Below are 17,684 nucleotides of genomic sequence, written 5' to 3' on the forward strand. Positions count from 1 at the left end.
TTCCTTGTACAGTATTTGCTGGAGGACTGACCGCCCCATTCTGTGGACATGTACGAAAATTGTTGGAAGTACGGAGACATGAAAGTCTCATGGGCTCACAAAGACAGGGTTCCTGTGTTTCACTTCATTTCAAAGATTCCTGGAAGCCATTGCAAAATAGAAGCCTTTGATCACTCTGCACAAGATTGGGATACCATGTCGACTGCTACACCTGAACAACATGGAACTGGCTGGTTTGGAATTCCACTTAACAATGATCATATACCTGAGTCCGGGGACATACACTCTGCAACATTGAGGTTTGAATGGGGAGGGTTTTGAAGTGAAGTGTGGATGATGGACAGGTATTTGGGGGGGCAATTGCCACTACTTATAGCCTTGTGATGAGTCATTGAAAAGATGTTATCACTTAAATCACTAATGATAATGTATTTCCAGTGACACAAACAAAAAATCTAGGGTAGGTGTTCCCAGAACGGTTTGGAATATATACTTGCTAGTTTTTTCTGTTCAAGGGACATGTAACAACCAACACACAGTGATTCCAATAGATGAGTAAACAAGTTGCATCTTTTGGTTTTACACTGCCCCCAAAAGCCCCACATCTGAGCTAAAAAAACCCGGAATATGATCATGGCACTTCCTCCAGAATAAATTAAAGATAGCCATATCAAACTGACCTAAATCTCCACATCTGCATTTAAAAAAACACTTGAAATATGATCATGGGACTTCCTGCATGATAAGTTATAGATAAGCTTATCATACTTACCTAAATCCCCACATCTGAGCTCAAAAAGAACTTGGAATATGATAATCCGACTTCCTCCAGAATAAATTATAGATAAGCATATCAAACTCACCCCTAGGTAGGTACCTCAGAGTCTAAACAACATTCCTTAAGATTCCAAAGTCACATTCATGTGACAATTGTTGTATCATGTGACAAGAAATTGATATCAGCACCCGATATGAACTCCAAAAATGTGTGCAATTGCTAGCAAGATATCAATCAACTACAAGTCAGTTGGGGACTCATGAAAACCAAGCTGGTTATTGCTTGTGAGGTTCCAAGAGAAACACACATACTTCCTATTTGATGATTGTTCTTTGGAGAAAAGACATAATTTATGTGTGTCACTTACATGAAAATAACCCACCAGAAATTTCAAAACAAAGCCGTATCCTTTCTCAAGCAATTCAACATCTTCACTGCCAAGACCTCTGATGCAAACATATGGGGTGTCCTGAGATAGCAACAGCGGTGGATGTGGCCTCTGAGAGCACCACATTGGTTTTGCTCTATTCCTACATAGATATATCAATTGATGCACACAATCTCTTTGCTGCTATGGGATACAAATTAAAAACTGGGAGTTTTTTTTCCAGTTTCCCAGTTTCTCAAATACAGCCAAAAACAAAAACTTGTACACTGAGAAAAAATCCCAATTTTTACTTTGTATCCCATACAGCCACAAGCCCTAAACTCACACTTGCCCACCTGGCCAAAGTCATACTTCACATGTGTGAAAACAAGTGAACCACACCTCAAAGTGTGTGTATGTGGTCTCTCCTCATATGTTGGACACATATGGGTGTCAGACCATTAGGGGGGTTCAAGTTAAAACAAATCGGTCTTATAATGAATTTTAAGCAATGTTCGGGAGTCACAAACTATAGTTTTATTTATAAGCCACCCGAGCAGCTTTAGAGCATCCACTATGTTGAGGGTGTTTTATCGTAAATTTTGCGGTCCTGATCGCAAAATTTAATCATGCGTGTTGTAGCTAAGTTGTTAACCGCATGAAATCCACTATGGGATGATGTAACGTAGGATTTAACTACGATAATCTGTTCTTAGAACACTATACACGCTATGGCAAAGTCGAGACTCGAATTGAAGTATCTTACCACGCCTCACCCAGCTCACTTCTATGATGATGACTACCTTGGTAGCCAGAAAGAACCAAAAATGATGGCTTCAGGTTTTGACAATGAGCATCGAGCTTTCTCACATCTTGCTCGATCTTGGTGAAAATCAATCGCACGGAATCACTTTTTTTTTAAAACAAAAATGCGTTTTTTTTAGCAAATTCAGAGTAAACAGCTACCATCAACAAGCTGTGATTTTGAGGGACGAGGGAAGATTTTGATTGAAGGTGGTGAGTGCAGAGTGGGATGGATACAGATAGATCATTTGATGGCTGTTGACCGATTTGATGCGCCAAAAGTCTACGATAAATCAAGTCGTAGGCTTGCGTAGATTTGAACAAGGGGAGTGCAAGATTTGACGCAGTCGTACGGACCGCATGTCTAAAACAGGTCCATAGTAGACCTGTCTGGATTTTAGCGTTATTCTAACGCTAAATCACAACCTTAACGCACCCATAGTGGATGCTCTAAGAGCTGCTCGGGTGACTTATAAATTATAAGTCGATGCTTATAATTTTAAGCAAGATGACCTTTTTTTTCCACGAAGAAAAAAACGTCTTTTGGATTGTGTGTCAACGGCACTTTTTTTAGTGCTTAGCGTTCCATTTTTCAATGTTTCCCTCTAGTTGAATCCATAACAGAAGAAGTAATGCTTTTTGTGAGCCTCTCGTACCTTTGTTTCAGAAGGGTTCAAAGCCTGTTTTTTTTATTGCACACCATCTTTACTTATATGTAAGCACTTGTCCACGCTGTCATCATATTTTTTAAGCATCAAGCATACTTAAAAAGTGGTCCGCAAAACCAAAAATCTTTGCTCGGGATTTTCAACTTGAACCCCCCTATTGCATCCGTGTAAGGGTGCACTAATTTTGGTTTTAAACAATTTGTGACCTCTTTGTGTGCCACTCACAGTGGATGCTCTGAGTAATTGACCCAAGACTTTTGTCAGGACCAAACAAAGCCTTGAATACTTCATTTTTCCACATAGTCCAAGGCAACATACACTCAATGAGCCCTTGGATACAAAAATCTGAAGTTTTCTTGTTTGCAGTACATTCGACTGCTTTTTCTTCGGTTTTGAGCTTCCACTAATGTGAGTAGAGCGTAGTGTGGTGATCTAATAAGCAGAAATAATCACCTACAAATTATTTGATTTTAGAGACAAGCACCAGTCCTTGCATGGAAAGACAGCCAAGAGGGACAACGACTCAAGTCAAGAAGCAAGAGAAGAATCACAGTGTATGTTGACCATGTGACATCTCATCTCATAGCTCGCTGAATTTCCAGCGCCTGTGACATATTTCCACCTGTCACTGCGCTGTCATGTGCCGCGCGTGAAAGTCACCAGTTCGAATTTTTTCGATGAGTGAAACGTGAAATCAAAACCAAAGTTTTAAATTTATCAATTGCTGGCTGTGAACTCACCTCACTCCATCAAGAGACGATGGAACAACAAAACAACAGACCACATAGACCAGCCAAAGCAGAAAAGAAGAAACCCGAGAAAGGTCATAATCCAAAAGTAAGCGCTAATCGTAAATCTCTTGAACACCAAAACCTTGAAAACATTCTTACTTATAACCATCATCGATTTTGATTTTTTTTGCGTTTTTTTCGGTAGGCCTTTGCACCTCAATCTGGAAGGAAGGCAGAAAAACAAGCTCGTAGGAACGTAGAACGTGATCAAACTAGATTACATGTACCTTTACCTGATCGAACTTTTGGATTAAGACCTAATACCGGCACAAGTGTTCAAGATAGCAAAAGTGAGAAGTAATTTTTATCAAAAAATGGACTTCAACTCAATTATCGATTTGCAAATTCCTCAATTTGGCTGATTCATAGTTTTTTTTTCTTGATCGTTAGATGCGCTTGTGAAGGATGATCCACCACCTCCTGTAATTGTAGCAGTAATGGGTCCGCCTGGTGTTAGTTTTTTCAATATATCTTGTTACATACATCTTATTCTTCTCAACTTACCGAAAATTTGATATTATAGGTTGGAAAGACGACTTTGATTCGATCTCTTGTAAGAAGATATACAAAAACTACTCTTCCAGAAATCAAAGGACCTGTAACAGTAGTGGCCGGTAAAAATAGACGACTCACTTTTATCGAATGTCCTAACGATTTGGGTGCTATGGTAGATCTTGCTAAAGTAGCTGATTTAGTACTCCTTGTGATTGATGGAAGTTTTGGATTTGAAATGGTGGGTCAAAAGTTGGAATTATGTTTCTTATCAGTACAATGTGATTGATCAGTTCTTTGATTACTCTAAAACAGGAAACTTTCGAGGCTTTATCGGCTTTGTCATCGCATGGTCTCCCTAAGCTTATGGCTGTTCTTACTCACTTGGACCTTATCAAAGGTACAGCAGCTTTAAAAGATCAAAAGAAACGTCTCAAGCATCGGTTTTGGACTGAAGTTTATGATGGGGCTAAGATGTTCTATTTAAGTGGGGTTCAGAATGGTAGATATCCTGATCGCGAAATCGTTAACTTTACTAGGTCCGTTTTTCAAGACTTCTATTCGCATAATCTCATCTACCACTTCATTTTGACCAAGATTCTTATATTGTACAGATTTATAAGTGTAGTCAAATTCCGACCTTTGATTTTCCGTAACAGTCATCCTTATATTCTTGGTGATCGGTTTGAAGATCTTACTCCTAGAGAACAAGTTAGGATTACCCCTTCCTGCGATCGTACTATTGCTGTATGGGGCTATCTACGTGGAATTCCAATGCGACCCCCCTCCGATGTGGTGACACCTAAAGTACACGTACCCGGTTCTGGCGTCGATTACTTTTTTATCTCCAAGATGTCGGCTATCAATGATCCTTGTCCTTTACCAACTCTCGAAAGTGAAAAGAGGCGAAAGATTGCAGAAAAGCATAAATTAGTACATGCTCCTATGAGTGGTGGTGCAGGTGGTGCAGTAGTCTTTGATGGTGATACAGTTTGGGTGAATACAAGTGGACATTTTTCTAGACCAAAGGAAGAAAGATCAGATGATGAAGATGGAGTAGAATCTGATCTTGATAGTGATGCTATCGAAGAAGGAGTGAAGATGGTCACGGATCTTCAAGTATCTAAAAAAACTCTTGGAGATAGCGTCCACTCTACTCAAATCCGTTTATTAGGTAAATCAGAAAAACCTTTGCGCGTTTCGAAGGACTCGAAGGACTCTGGCGTCTCTTCCGAGGGTAGTGATGATGAATATGATGAAGATAGCGATGATGATGCCAGTGATGATGTTGATGCTAGCGATGATGAAAGCCTGGGATCTGAAGACGAACCGATACCTGACGATGACCCGCAAGCAACAGGATCTTCTTCACGAGCTGATAATCGACTACGTCGTAGGGCCTTCTCGTCTGGTCAATCAGGCCTGGGAAACACGGGAGAGGCTGCATTTGCAGAAAGTGATTCAGATTTAGGGCTAGATTTCAACCAGGAAGAACATATGGAGAATGGCTCAAGCGATGACAAAGATGATGATGATGATGATGATGGTCGCTTTGAGCATCTTGATTCTGAAGAAGATGATGGTATGAGCGCTACAGGACCAAGGTGGAAAGACAATCTAGCCGAAACTGCTGCTCGTCTGGCATCAAGCCGTCGATCACGACCCAACCCTATGCGTTTAATTTATGACCTAGCGATGGATCCTGGTGAGGTCTGTAGGTGTCTTTCTGGAAACCCGGAGCCTGAACCCTCTGCCCCAGAAAAGCCCAAGGTCGATGAAGACGAACTCTTTGAACTCACCAAAAAGCATCCTATGATCGACGATGAAGATAAAAATAACAAACGTTTTGCCTTCTATCGACAACCTGATGCTGCTAGTTTAGACGTTTGGAGCCAAGAAGCGTGGTTAAACGCCGTTCGAGGTCTTTTTATCACGGGTGATGGAGCCGAAGATGAAGGAGGAGTCGATGAAAAGTACGAAAGTGAAGGAGGCGATTTTGAGGATTTGGAGACTGGTGAAAAGGTTGAAGGCGCTGAAATCGATCAATCTGAACCAAAGCCTCGCGATGATAAGGACGCTTTATTAGCAAAGAAAGAAGCATTGAAACGGAAGTTTGATCGACAATATGATGATTCATCTGATGAAGAGGCTCAAAAAGATTTTTATACTGAACAAAAGGAAGAGATCGCTAGAAGGATGGAAGCCACCTTACAAGAATTTGCGGATGATGATCCTGAGACACGGATTGCAGTTGAAGGACATCGACCTGGTGCTTATGTTAGGATCGAGATTTCTGGTGTTCCACCAGAACTAGTGGAAAACTTTGATCCTCATTTTCCTTTCCTTTTGGGAGGTTTATTACCTGGTGAAGACAGTCAAGGATTTGTACAAGTCAGGTTGAAGAAACATCGTTGGTACCCGAAAGTGTTGAAGACAAACGATCCATTGATCCTTTCAGCTGGATGGCGCCGATTTCAGACTGTTCCCATTTACTCTCTCGACGATGGGACTCGAAATCGTATGCTAAAATACACACCCGAACATTCTCATTGTTTAGCTACCTTTTATGGTCCTGTTTCTGCACCCAACACGGGGTTGTGCGCATTTAGCCGAATGGGGAACCAAACGAGTAACTTTCGTATCTCGGCTACTGGGGTGGTATTGGATGTAGATGGTAGTAGCCGAATTGTTAAAAAACTAAAACTGACAGGATTGCCTTACAAGATTTTCAAGAACACGGCTTTTGTAAAAGGAATGTTTAATACTTCCTTAGAAGTTGCGAAATTCGAAGGTGCACAAATTCGAACTGTTTCTGGTATCAGAGGACAAATTAAGAAAGCTCTCGCCAAACCTGATGGATGTTATCGAGCAACTTTTGAAGATAAAGTTTTGATGAGCGATTTGATCTTCTTAAGGGCATGGTACAACATCAAGCCTAGGATGTTTTATACTCCTGTTGCATCGCTTCTTTTACCTAATAAGACTAGATGGCAAGGTATGCGATTGACAGGAGAAGTTCGACGTGACCAGAATATCGCAACACCTGTGGATGCCAACTCACACTACCGCGTAAGAATTCAAGGTCCTTCCCATTATCTAATTTTTGCTTCAACTAATCTTGAATCTTTCATGACTTTTATTTTGTGACGTAGCCTATAATTCGTGAGACGAGACGGTTCAACACTCTTAAAATACCTAAGAAGTTATCAGCATCATTACCATTTGCTACAAAGCCAAAATCACAGAAACCACAGAAGAAACCCACTTATCTACAAGAAAGAGCAGTTGTACTTCAACCTGAGGAAAAGAAAGCATTGAATATCTTACAACAAGCTCAAGCTGTATCAAAAGTTAGAGCACTCAAACGTAAAGAAACAAAAGCAGCTAAAAGTAAGTTAATTGAAATCTGGTCTGCACAATTCATCCATCGGAACTTCTCTAATCTCATTTCTTTGTTTATGTTAGACGCACATAAGAAAAAATTGGCTGGATCTAATGATACCGGTAGATCAGAACGTGAAAAAGAAACCAGAAAAGAGTTTTTCAAACAAGAAAGTAAAAGGAAAGCTGCTGAAGATTCTGGTGGGGGTAAACATCGCGGTGGAAAATCAAGTAAAAGGCAAAAGACATGAAACTAAGCTTAATTATCTAGAAATCTTTGTGACTTGGTTTATCTCCCTTATCTATCAGTAGATTAATGGATTTGAAAAAACTTACGGATGCATAGATGTATCCATATTATATTCACATGGGCCAAGCTGATTGACTGATTGCGCATTTGTCGGATCTCGACTCTTCCAGTTTTGAGACTTTGGTGATCTACCTCGATCGCAAAGAATTCATGGCTCATCGTCCACTGAAATTGATGAAACCCTGGAGTAAATGGCAATCTCATCTGAACTCTAATGCGATGTGCCCTGAAAACGTGGCCCAAGTTTGTGCGCACACACAAATGAGAATCCTCAAGCAGGTTTTCGAATCTTGGTCACTTTCCGCACAACCTTTAGAAATTAGCCTCACTGTCTTGTATGCACGTCCCGGGGCTATTTCAAGCTCTCCGGGGTCTTGAGGCAAAGCACATCCTGAGAAGTTTGCAAGATTCATCAAGAATGTTGAATTCGATTAGATCTCACCCGTTCAGGTGAGATTGTCGATCGTCTTTAGCTTGTCAATTGTTCTTTCATTTACGATTACAATTCCATATGAGTAAGAACCCATTCAAACTTCCGCTGCTCAACAACCATTATCTAATCATGTATGTACCTCTGGCGCGGATTGGAATGAAGAGGAAAAGAGAAAGTTACTGACTCGCACACAATGAAGAAACAACAGGATATCGTGCCGTTAACCTGCGTGAATCAGGACTCGCACTCTTTTTGTCAGGAGAGGTAAATACTCAGCAATCAATAAAACGTTCATAGTGATATAATATGCCATTGAGAAGAGAAAAATGAATGACGAAATAGATGGTCACGTGAGAGACTGTAAGATGGATATTGGAGGAACCCAAAACTAAATCAAGGAATAATATAAATATAAGTATATATGCAATCACTCAAGATCAAAATCATTAGAAGATCCGTCTTGCTTTCGATGATAAATCCTATTCCATTCTAAAATCAACCTAAACATATAAGCTGCCATATCTTCCTTTCTCCATGAATCTTTTGCCCATTGTTGACCTTGAGTAGCAATCCTTTCTGCTAGATGATCTTGACCATCAATGAAAAAAGAAGTGATATCATATAAATCTTGATAATCAATTTTGGATGGTACATAATGATACCAAGCTTGGATTCGATCTGTATACCATTCTGGAAAGATAGTAGATTTGATAACTAAATGTTTCCCAGAAAGTAATCTATGAAACCTTCCACTCCAACCATTTCCATCTACATCTAATACATATTTGTATTCTAAAACATCTTCTGGTTTTACCCTTGGTACGAAATTGATTAGTTTTGCCATTTGACTACAAACTGGTTCCTCGCATTGAATTGGTTTATTAACAAAAGTGATATTGAAATATTTTTCATTTAAAAGTGATCTTTCGATTTCAATCTCTTTGACTGCATCTGTTTCATTCGTTCCACCTACTAAGATCTTTGATTGGTTAGTCTTTTGATGAGTGAGTTCGTATAACCTCATTCTTTGTGATGTACGCCACTTAGGATTTCGATCACTAAAATCAGTCTATAATATGAAAGAAGGATATATCAATGATAGGTTTTTGATGTCTTTCAGATATAAACAAGTGACTTACGCCTGTGATAAATCAGATAAATCCCAAGGTGTTTTTGTAAATATCTTTCTTATGAGTATTTTTCATTCAAAAGAGAAACACAAACCAGTAGTTGATCCTCGCCAATAGAGTTTGTTATATGGTCTCTTTTCCCAAGGAATCTCTTTGCCCTAGTCAAAGAAAAATTATAAATGTGAGTCAAAGCCAAATAAGGAAGAGATAGAAGCATGAATTACACACAGGATAATGTGATAGATATTGTTCAAGTGGCGTCACAAGAATATCAGCATGAAGTGAATTTTTCGAGAAAGCGAAAAGTGGTACTAGAGGTCTTGGACCTGGAGGTGCAGTTGCTGTAACACCATGTAAATCAATCCTTTTAGGATCAGTATTACAAATATCCATAGCTCTTCGATGATGATAGATCCATGAATGATTATTTGGAATAGTTTGATTTTGCTTGGTACGAATTGTAGAAGTTGGAGGACAGTTTGCGTCCCATCCTTTTAAATGTCTATCATTTTGTACTTTATATTCTTTTGGTAAAACTGAAAGAGTATTACACATTAGCTTGAAATCCAAAATTCTTTCGAGAATGAATGCGAGGAAAGTTTAAGCCACAAATTATTGGACGTACATTGTTTTGATCTTGAAAGTTCAAATAATCTTCTCGATTGATCCCAGCCTAATAAAATCTGGGCACTATCATCCTCTTCCATCAAGATGGTAATAGGTTGTAATTTTGCTTTAGTATAATGATCATTAAACATTGAACATAAGTCGACCAATGCGCTGGCTCTTTCTAATTCTGATTCTCTCGTGATTGTTCCGTTATTGAAATTCAATTTAAAAGTTCTGGTGTGTTTCAGGTCAATTGATTCTGCTCGAGTTCGTAGTTCATCTGGTGGTCTGATTTTTGGCGGCGTGATAGTGAGCATTTTGTTGGATATCGAAGAGATAGGAGAACATGACTCACAAAGCCCAAAATGGATACAAGTCCCTAGAGATTTGATCATATTCATCTACTAGGATTACTTTGTTTTCTTGAGCAAAAGAAAACCAACGATCGAACCCAGCTGGAGGTTTTCTACCGTACCTCCTTTTATATTCTAGCACAGCTTCTTTTAAAGTTTTAGATTGACGGTCAACTTTAGCTTCCCATTCAACTTTAGCCCTTTCGATGAGGGTCATGATGGGATGAGCTTCAAGTGGTGATGAGGCTGGGAACTGTAATAAGAGACGGCCATCTGGATGGTAAGTTAAGCCGGTTGCTGTAGTGTTAAGTGTATCGATTGGTACCATAGGAAATTGAATAGGCGAGAGAATGTCTTCAGGGTTGGGTGGTAGTACATTTGAGGGCTGATTAAATTGTTTTTTTCGGTCTGATTGAGATGATATGGAGGGTTTTATTGACGAGGAATGAGATGCGAAGAGCTTTGCTGATTTGACTTTATTTGCGAGAAGCTTGGAAGTCTTGGGGACTGAAAGAGATGATATCCACGTTTGAAGTGATGGATTTTCAAACTTATCATATTTTGTGGCTCTGGTTGTGATTATTGAAGTTGGTGGTAAGAGTAAGAATCCAATCACTAGGGAAATGATACACCATCCTAAGATATAAAAATAAAATTCCCCTTTTGATGACCCTTCGTGATTTTCTCCTATCCTTGAATATCTCTTGAAGTCATTCCAGATTCTCATCGCTCGATTTAAGTGATTTTTTCGGTAATTGCCTTTTCAATTGACCTCTATGAGTTTTGCTTTTCGTGGTTTTTCTCGGCTCTGTCGAATCAAGCAAGGAAAGTGGTATGCTAGATATGCGAATGCTTGGTAGGCCTTCTCGGTAAAATAGTCCTGGTTGATTCAGTTCATGCGATCTTTGCCTCTGATTTATGATGAATTGCTATGATAGCTGATGATGATAGCCAAAAATGTTAAAGTCAAATGGGAAATGAAAAACAACAGCAAAGGAAGAATAGGAAGAAAGAAAAGACGATGAAAATAGCTGGAGGCTTTTTTTGAAAAGAGTTGAGTGGACAAATATTGACAAGAATGTTAAGGAATGAGATGGAAGTTGAAGAAGATACTTTGGTTTGAATAAATTGTTACAACAGTCAATCAAGCCTGGTGGCGAAGGGAGTTTCTGTGAGGCTGGTACAATTAGGTTTACAAAGACAGAAATTCTGGTTTATATCATGACTCATGAGGAAAGATTGGGGAACACAAAACATACCTCAAACTCGACATCAGATTTTGGTTCGAGTGCACACTCTGCGCCAGTGAATCGACATCATCAAAATTTCAATTCGACTCCACTCTAACTTCCCTTCCGAACCCTATGGTTTATTTTCGGAATGAGGTCTTCATGTTTTGACGAACTTCGACTTGAATCACCACAAAGTCTACGTTCCATCCTACGTTCCCTCAACATCTCTTGAGACTCGCCCGGATTATTTGTCCATTCCCAAAATTCAACATACCGTGGAACTATGGATATCAAGAACAACAAGCAGCTTGTCATCATATTGTCTATTCATGAAGAAGAATCAAATTGAATATCAGATGAAGAATTCTTTGTGATCAAACCCCTTGTCAACCTGACTCGAGGTAAGTTGAATGATTGTTGTGATAAAGCCTAGAGATTTCTCTTCCTTGAAGCAAGAACTTTTATATAAAAAGATATCACAAAAATAACGGTAGTTGCTTCTGTTGAATTAGTTTTCCTATCAAACAATATTTTAGTCGTATGAACCAACGAAAGTTGGAATTTATCTTGGTGGAAATACGACAATTTTATTCCATGACCAATACTTTGAGGTTCTGGATTAAAAGTGGAGAGAAGAGAACAACTTAGAGATTCTAGATGGCAGCTTATTGATGGCGATTTTTATTCTCAATATAGTTTTTTTGAATGATTATGATAAAAGTGTGATTGAGACCAGCAAAGAGACGTGATCGAGAATAGCAAAGAGACAGATATTACAGATGTTTCGAAAACAAATGTTCCTACAATCAAAGGGAGAGATAACAATTGTGAGTCCGACTCCCAGTATGTCAGGGCGTGTCTTTGACTCGTTCAATGAAACTTTTGTACTCCATGAGGTTCATTTTTGCTTGTTAGTCTTCGTGAGATTTATTTTGAAAGATATCAACATGTATCACCTCAAGCTTAACGGATGGGAGAGGCTCTGATGATTGATCAATAGACTGTTTGCGCGCGAAGACTTATTTCATCTCCCTGTGCCCATGAGAACGGATTCAGAAATGAACTCAAATCCGAGAGGACAAGGCTGGATAACTGCTACAGCTGATGAGACTGAGATGATAACAGACTTAACAGTCTGGATGAGAAAAGATGATGCTCAAGAATAACAGAATAGAGTTCGACAAGGAAGGAAGAGCAAAGTGTGAAACTCTGCTGATAATAGATGCGAAAAAAACAGTTCATCCAGACAACGTTTACAAAAAAAGGGAAACCACCAGATATGCTCTATGTAGCACTCTAGCACAGCGACACAACAAAGATTGCAATTCTATATCTTAATCACCGGTGTAGTTTTGTACCAAGAAACGACAAAAAAGCACCACGATGACCAAGCTAGCCAAGAGGAGATACACAAGTCAGCAGATCGCGCAAAAGATATTGATAGAAAAGACTATAGATTGATCATTATATATAGGGAATCATTATGATATTCAATGTATCAGCTCCAAGGCTCTAGGGGCATTTTCCGCGATGCAACACCAATCAAAGGTGACTAAGCAACTCTGGTGACTGTGATACAAGCTTCGTCCCTCTCAATTTTACAAAGGTCACGCCTGTTGGATCATCGATATTCAGATGATTATCTTTGAGGTTGAGCTCGTGTAGACTTGCGGAATGCGCTCGCTTTGAAGCAACTACCAAAGGCTCCCACTTGTTTTTTACCCAGTCTAAGGCTTCTATCTTACCGCGCAACAAATCTGATTCACCGACATATTGGAACTCGGGGTTGCCACCTTCCCACGAAAGCTTTACCTCGTTGTCAAATAGCATAGCTTCTGTCCGCCAAAGGAAATCCACTTCCGACGTACTCACGGCAATAAGAAGCCATGCTAGTACCATTAGAGTTCGAAGTGCGCAAGAATTTGATGAAGGGCGCCCAATCATGATCTGATAAGCGTCCATGTTCAAATCGTCAGTGACGGCGTTCAACGTCTTGCAAAGGAAGAGATATGATTGGGATTCATCACTATTAGCACCCACTGTATATTGCAAGAGACTTGAGAAATATCTGCCAAGGAAGGGATTGTCAACAGCTATCTACAGCCGAAAACCAGCACGAATTCGACTCACTAACCCTTTGAATACTTGACTTGTCGCGGAATCAAAAGACTTGACCCTCTTGATTGATGCGCGTTGGCGGGTTGTAAAGAGGACGAGGTAGCTCAGACGGATAATATCTGTGAGATATCGTAACAGGGACGAGTGCGCGTAAATAGCAGGCGCGAAGAACGACGATCGAGGCAAGACCAACCTGAAAACTGTGGTTTGTTGCAAGAATCCGAAAATGGAGGGAGGATGATGCAGAGGTGGGTTCGAAGTACCCAACAATCACCGCTTTTTATATACTCTCAATGTCTTCGGCCTTGTAGGATATCCAGTTAATTCCCTCGTTAAATAGTCGAGATTTGGCATAGAAGTTTCCATAACGGTTTCAAATCTATACATACTGATTATTCTCGTCTTGAAGGCCGTTAAAATATGTACCAACATTTATTCTAGTGTTGCCTCCCCAATCTCCTGTGGGGTCTTCAGATGGCCTGCCTACTGGCCTAAAGGTTGCGGGCTGAACCCCTTCGATTCATCTTTTTCGATCTCAGATCGGCCAAGTTTGATGCCTATTTTCTCCGGTGATCAGATCCCTCGGGCGCTGAACTAAACACCGCGAGTGTCACAAGTTAAAACCTCCAAAGGGCGTGATCTTGCGCCAACTTGATACTTATTCCTATTACTATCTTTGATCTGCCGGCTAGTCAGACTAATCTCAAGATTGAAGCCAACAAGTTCTCAAACAAGGCGCATCTTTTCAAGGATTGTAACATTTATGCCAAGCATGTCATCTATAAAATTGATCATATGCGGGATATATCTCGATACAAATATAAGACATCAATCAACTGGGGTAATTCAAATTGGGGGTGTTACAGCCACTTCCAGAGGATTTCAACAACAGGAGAGTTTCAGTGATTGGTTGTTCTAGTAGATATATGGTTTTTGCATAAGGAATAACAAGAGAAAATGGTAGTGATATGATGTGTCTACCATATGAACTTCCCTGAACATGTGGAATACAAGGATTGATCTACCACAAAGAGTTTTCAAATGATTGGATCATAAAGATGAGAGGATATCAGGGTGGTAATCATTAAATTTGAGTAGTCCAAATTGACATAAAGCAACACAATTCAGACTGATAGATACTTTGAGGGTGACTGACTGCCCTGAATCTCTGGTTTTCTGGAGAAATTGGAAGACAGAAATGGTGAGGTCTCAAGGTGATTAAAAACCAAGGTTGTTGATATAACATTATGTCAAAGCATCAATAAATGATATTCAAAATCAAGATCATGTATTAAGGAAGTTATATAGAAATTCCAGTTATGTACCCATCGGAAGCTAGTCAGTCAACAAAAACTACTAATTTACATTTGAACTTGAAGCCCTGGTTACTGTGTAATAGGGCTCTGGGGAGGTATCCACAGATGGTGGCCTGTCCACAGCATTTGTCAATGTGATCCTCAAGTTCACAGATAATCCATTGTGATCAAACCTGATATGATCCTCTTCAATTGCAAGTTCATGTAGCATTGAGGAATGTTCATTCTTTGAAGCAACTACCAAAGTCTGCCAGCGGTCCTGGCTTGAATGGGGAACCTTCCAGTTCTCTGCCTCAATTTTGATGCAACGCCCACTTGATGATCCTACATACTTGAATTGAGGATTTGTGGCTTTCCATGATAGACCCAATTCATCTACTACCTTGAGGTTTTCACCATGAAACAACATAATCTGCTTTGCACACATAATAACATGAAAGCATGGTAGTGCCAGTAGAGCTTGAAGTGCACAAAAATTGAATGACCTGCACCAAATCATGATCTGATAAACATCTATTTTTTCAAGATCATCAGTGAAGGCTTGAAATATGTCCATGGATTTTTTTGCACTCACTATATGTTCCAAGAGTGGTTGTCTGGATGGTGTATCTGTAGAAATCTCAAGGTCACAAGTCGGAAGGTTACCTAAAAGAGTCAAAAAAGTGGGGGTCAAAGAAGTACACATAGAGAGCAGGTGCAAAAGAATGACAGAGGAGCAACAAACTGGAATAATGAGGCTTGTTCAAAGAATGCAAGTATGAATTTTAGATGATGGAGGGGAAATTGAATGGTCCAAAACCACAGCTACTTATAAGCCTGCAATAATTCCTTACAGTGACAAAATAACCGCCCCTGAATGTACCAAAATTGTGCATGTACAGTGACTCCAACAATACCTCACAATCTGAAAGAGGGGAGACTGGAAGGGTTTTGAGTCTTAAATTATTTTTTCCTGCAGTGATGTGCAAGTATCAAGTATACCAAATATGGCCAAGAAATCTGGCCACAAGTCTCCTTTCTGTTTCCATTTTACTTTTGGGTTTCTGATTTTCAAACTGTTACATCATTGCCATCTGGTTTGTAGGATTAGATCTGACAAAAAAATGATAAGATCTTATCTCATCTGACCTGATTCAAGAATGTAACAGGCATCAGAAAAACATCAGACAGATCTTTATGTCTTCAAGTCTCACAAGTTTCATTCCAACATTACCTCACCCCAATGAAATCACTTGACTAACAAGTTCCAATCTCTTGTGTCTACCCACATTTACCCCAATCCATGTGGGACCCCTTTTCAACTGTGTGGCTTTCATTTCATTGACTAATCATCACCTGTCTACATACTTGATAGTTGCTGAAGATCTCAAGTTAAATCATCCAGGGACAAGGAGAAATATGTTCATGAAAAGGCTTAAGACATAGAATTATGAGATAATTGTCATATTATGCATGGCCAGACACTGTGATAGAAATACCAGCACAAACACAAGCTTCAATCTCAAGATACACCCAAGAGACTGCATATTGGATTGTGATTGGACCCTCATTATCTAGAATACAACTTCTGATTTAGACTATTTGATAAATCTTCAAAATCCTCTTCGTAGCCTTAAGGAAGATGGCATGACAATTTGGTGACCCATTGAGCGTTTAAAATCACAGAGCTGGACACAATCACTGCACAAGTCTTTGCATGCATTCACTGTGCCTTTGAATCTGTGAGTGAGTTACTGTCATGCAAATTGGTCATCTGCCAATCTTGGAAGAAGAAACTGACATGTGCAATGCTACCATATGTATCCCAGATCTTTTGGTTTAAGGACTCTCAAGGTCCTTTCAACCAATGGACTTGTCTGGTGTCAACACCATTTGAGCCACTCCAATTCTCAAGAGTTTGCATGTTTGGTAAACAGCCCTGATCACATGATGGAAGTGAATCAAGTTGAGTTTCTTCCCTATTTATCATTCACTCCTTATATACCTTCTTGTATCTTTGTCAATTGTGTAAAAATATCTTGAACAGTGAGGTGAGTTGACTTTAAGTCAAAGAAGAGGTTACGTGAAAGGCAGAGAACAGCAGTACTGGTGGAGAAAAGGCTGGGTCAAAAGTAAAATCAAACAAGTCAATGTTGAATTTAGAAATCATCTCATGCTACTTCAACTTGAATAAAAACTTGAAAGGAAATTTGAACAAAAGAAATGGATAAGAATAGAGATCAAAAACCCAAAAAAGAAACCAAAAGCTGTTGTCAAGAATGTGTGAATCTTACACATGTGATGTTTTTTTGTCTACTATTCCCATAAAGGTTTTTCTCTCTACTTCATGGTGGGCATGAAGTTGCATGATAGTGAACACATACATAAATAGTTCTTTGGTAGGGGTGTTGAATGATTAGAAGTGTTGTTTTTTATCATCAACAAATTGGAACTTGAGTGAATCTTAAAGCATTTTGTTCAAAATCTTGTCTACAGTCATTCAAGAAAAGCTTGCGACAAATTCCCTGTATATGGTCCACGCGAGTCCTCACACGGTCATCAGCCTGAGCCCCGAAGCTAATCCCGATCGGGGACCCCGACGGGGCCCCCGATCGGTAAGGGGTTCGGGCGAAGCTTTTGAAGCCCCCGGTGGTCGGGGATCCCCGCGAGTCGGGAGTCGGGCTGACGATTTGGAAAAACCAGTTTCCCGACGGGTCCCCGACGGGGAAAATCTGGTGTGTAACCACCTATTCGACAATAAAAAAACTACCTAGTAGGCAGTAGCAGGCTGTAATGAGGGCATGTACATAGAGTATATTCAGAGCTATTCAGAGCTGTGGAGCTGCTTGTAAGATGATCTCCCTCTCGAGGCCCAGATCACGATGCACATTTCCAGTCTTACTGAGCATCATACTTCAAGCAA

The 17,684-nt window shown here is 39.8% G+C and overlaps 4 protein-coding genes across 4 annotated transcripts; 1 reads left to right on the plus strand and 3 right to left on the minus strand.

The window, feature by feature from the left end:
* Positions 1-3,352: 3,352 nt before the first annotated feature.
* Positions 3,353-7,676, plus strand: MELLADRAFT_75321 (uncharacterized protein; the record flags this gene model as incomplete). The annotated part of the gene is made up of 10 exons (XM_007413196.1): positions 3,353-3,454; positions 3,554-3,698; positions 3,799-3,860; positions 3,932-4,141; positions 4,216-4,439; positions 4,515-5,293; positions 5,321-5,610; positions 5,707-6,969; positions 7,053-7,290; positions 7,366-7,676. The coding sequence occupies 10 exons, from the start codon at positions 3,377-3,379 to the stop codon at positions 7,530-7,532; spliced, it is 3,456 nt and encodes a 1,151-aa protein (XP_007413258.1).
* A 775-nt stretch (positions 7,677-8,451) lies between these two features.
* Positions 8,452-10,843, minus strand: MELLADRAFT_109321 (family 90 glycosyltransferase; the record flags this gene model as incomplete). Its single annotated transcript, XM_007413212.1, has 6 exons — positions 8,452-9,093; positions 9,164-9,165; positions 9,249-9,312; positions 9,383-9,690; positions 9,780-10,051; positions 10,119-10,843. 6 exons carry the CDS (start codon positions 10,841-10,843, stop codon positions 8,452-8,454), a joined length of 2,013 nt encoding a protein of 670 aa, XP_007413274.1.
* A 2,047-nt stretch (positions 10,844-12,890) lies between these two features.
* On the minus strand, positions 12,891-13,310 carry MELLADRAFT_109322 (uncharacterized protein; the record flags this gene model as incomplete). The annotated part of the gene is made up of 1 exon (XM_007413211.1): positions 12,891-13,310. One exon carries the CDS (start codon positions 13,308-13,310, stop codon positions 12,891-12,893), a length of 420 nt encoding a protein of 139 aa, XP_007413273.1.
* A 1,512-nt stretch (positions 13,311-14,822) lies between these two features.
* On the minus strand, positions 14,823-15,281 carry MELLADRAFT_124585 (uncharacterized protein; the record flags this gene model as incomplete). Its single annotated transcript, XM_007413210.1, has 1 exon — positions 14,823-15,281. One exon carries the CDS (start codon positions 15,279-15,281, stop codon positions 14,823-14,825), a length of 459 nt encoding a protein of 152 aa, XP_007413272.1.
* Between the last annotated feature and the right edge of the window lie 2,403 nt (positions 15,282-17,684).

This window comes from Melampsora larici-populina, assembly GCF_000204055.1.
Source record: "Melampsora larici-populina 98AG31 unplaced genomic scaffold MELLAscaffold_35, whole genome shotgun sequence".
Lineage (NCBI taxonomy): Eukaryota > Fungi > Basidiomycota > Pucciniomycetes > Pucciniales > Melampsoraceae > Melampsora > Melampsora laricis-populina.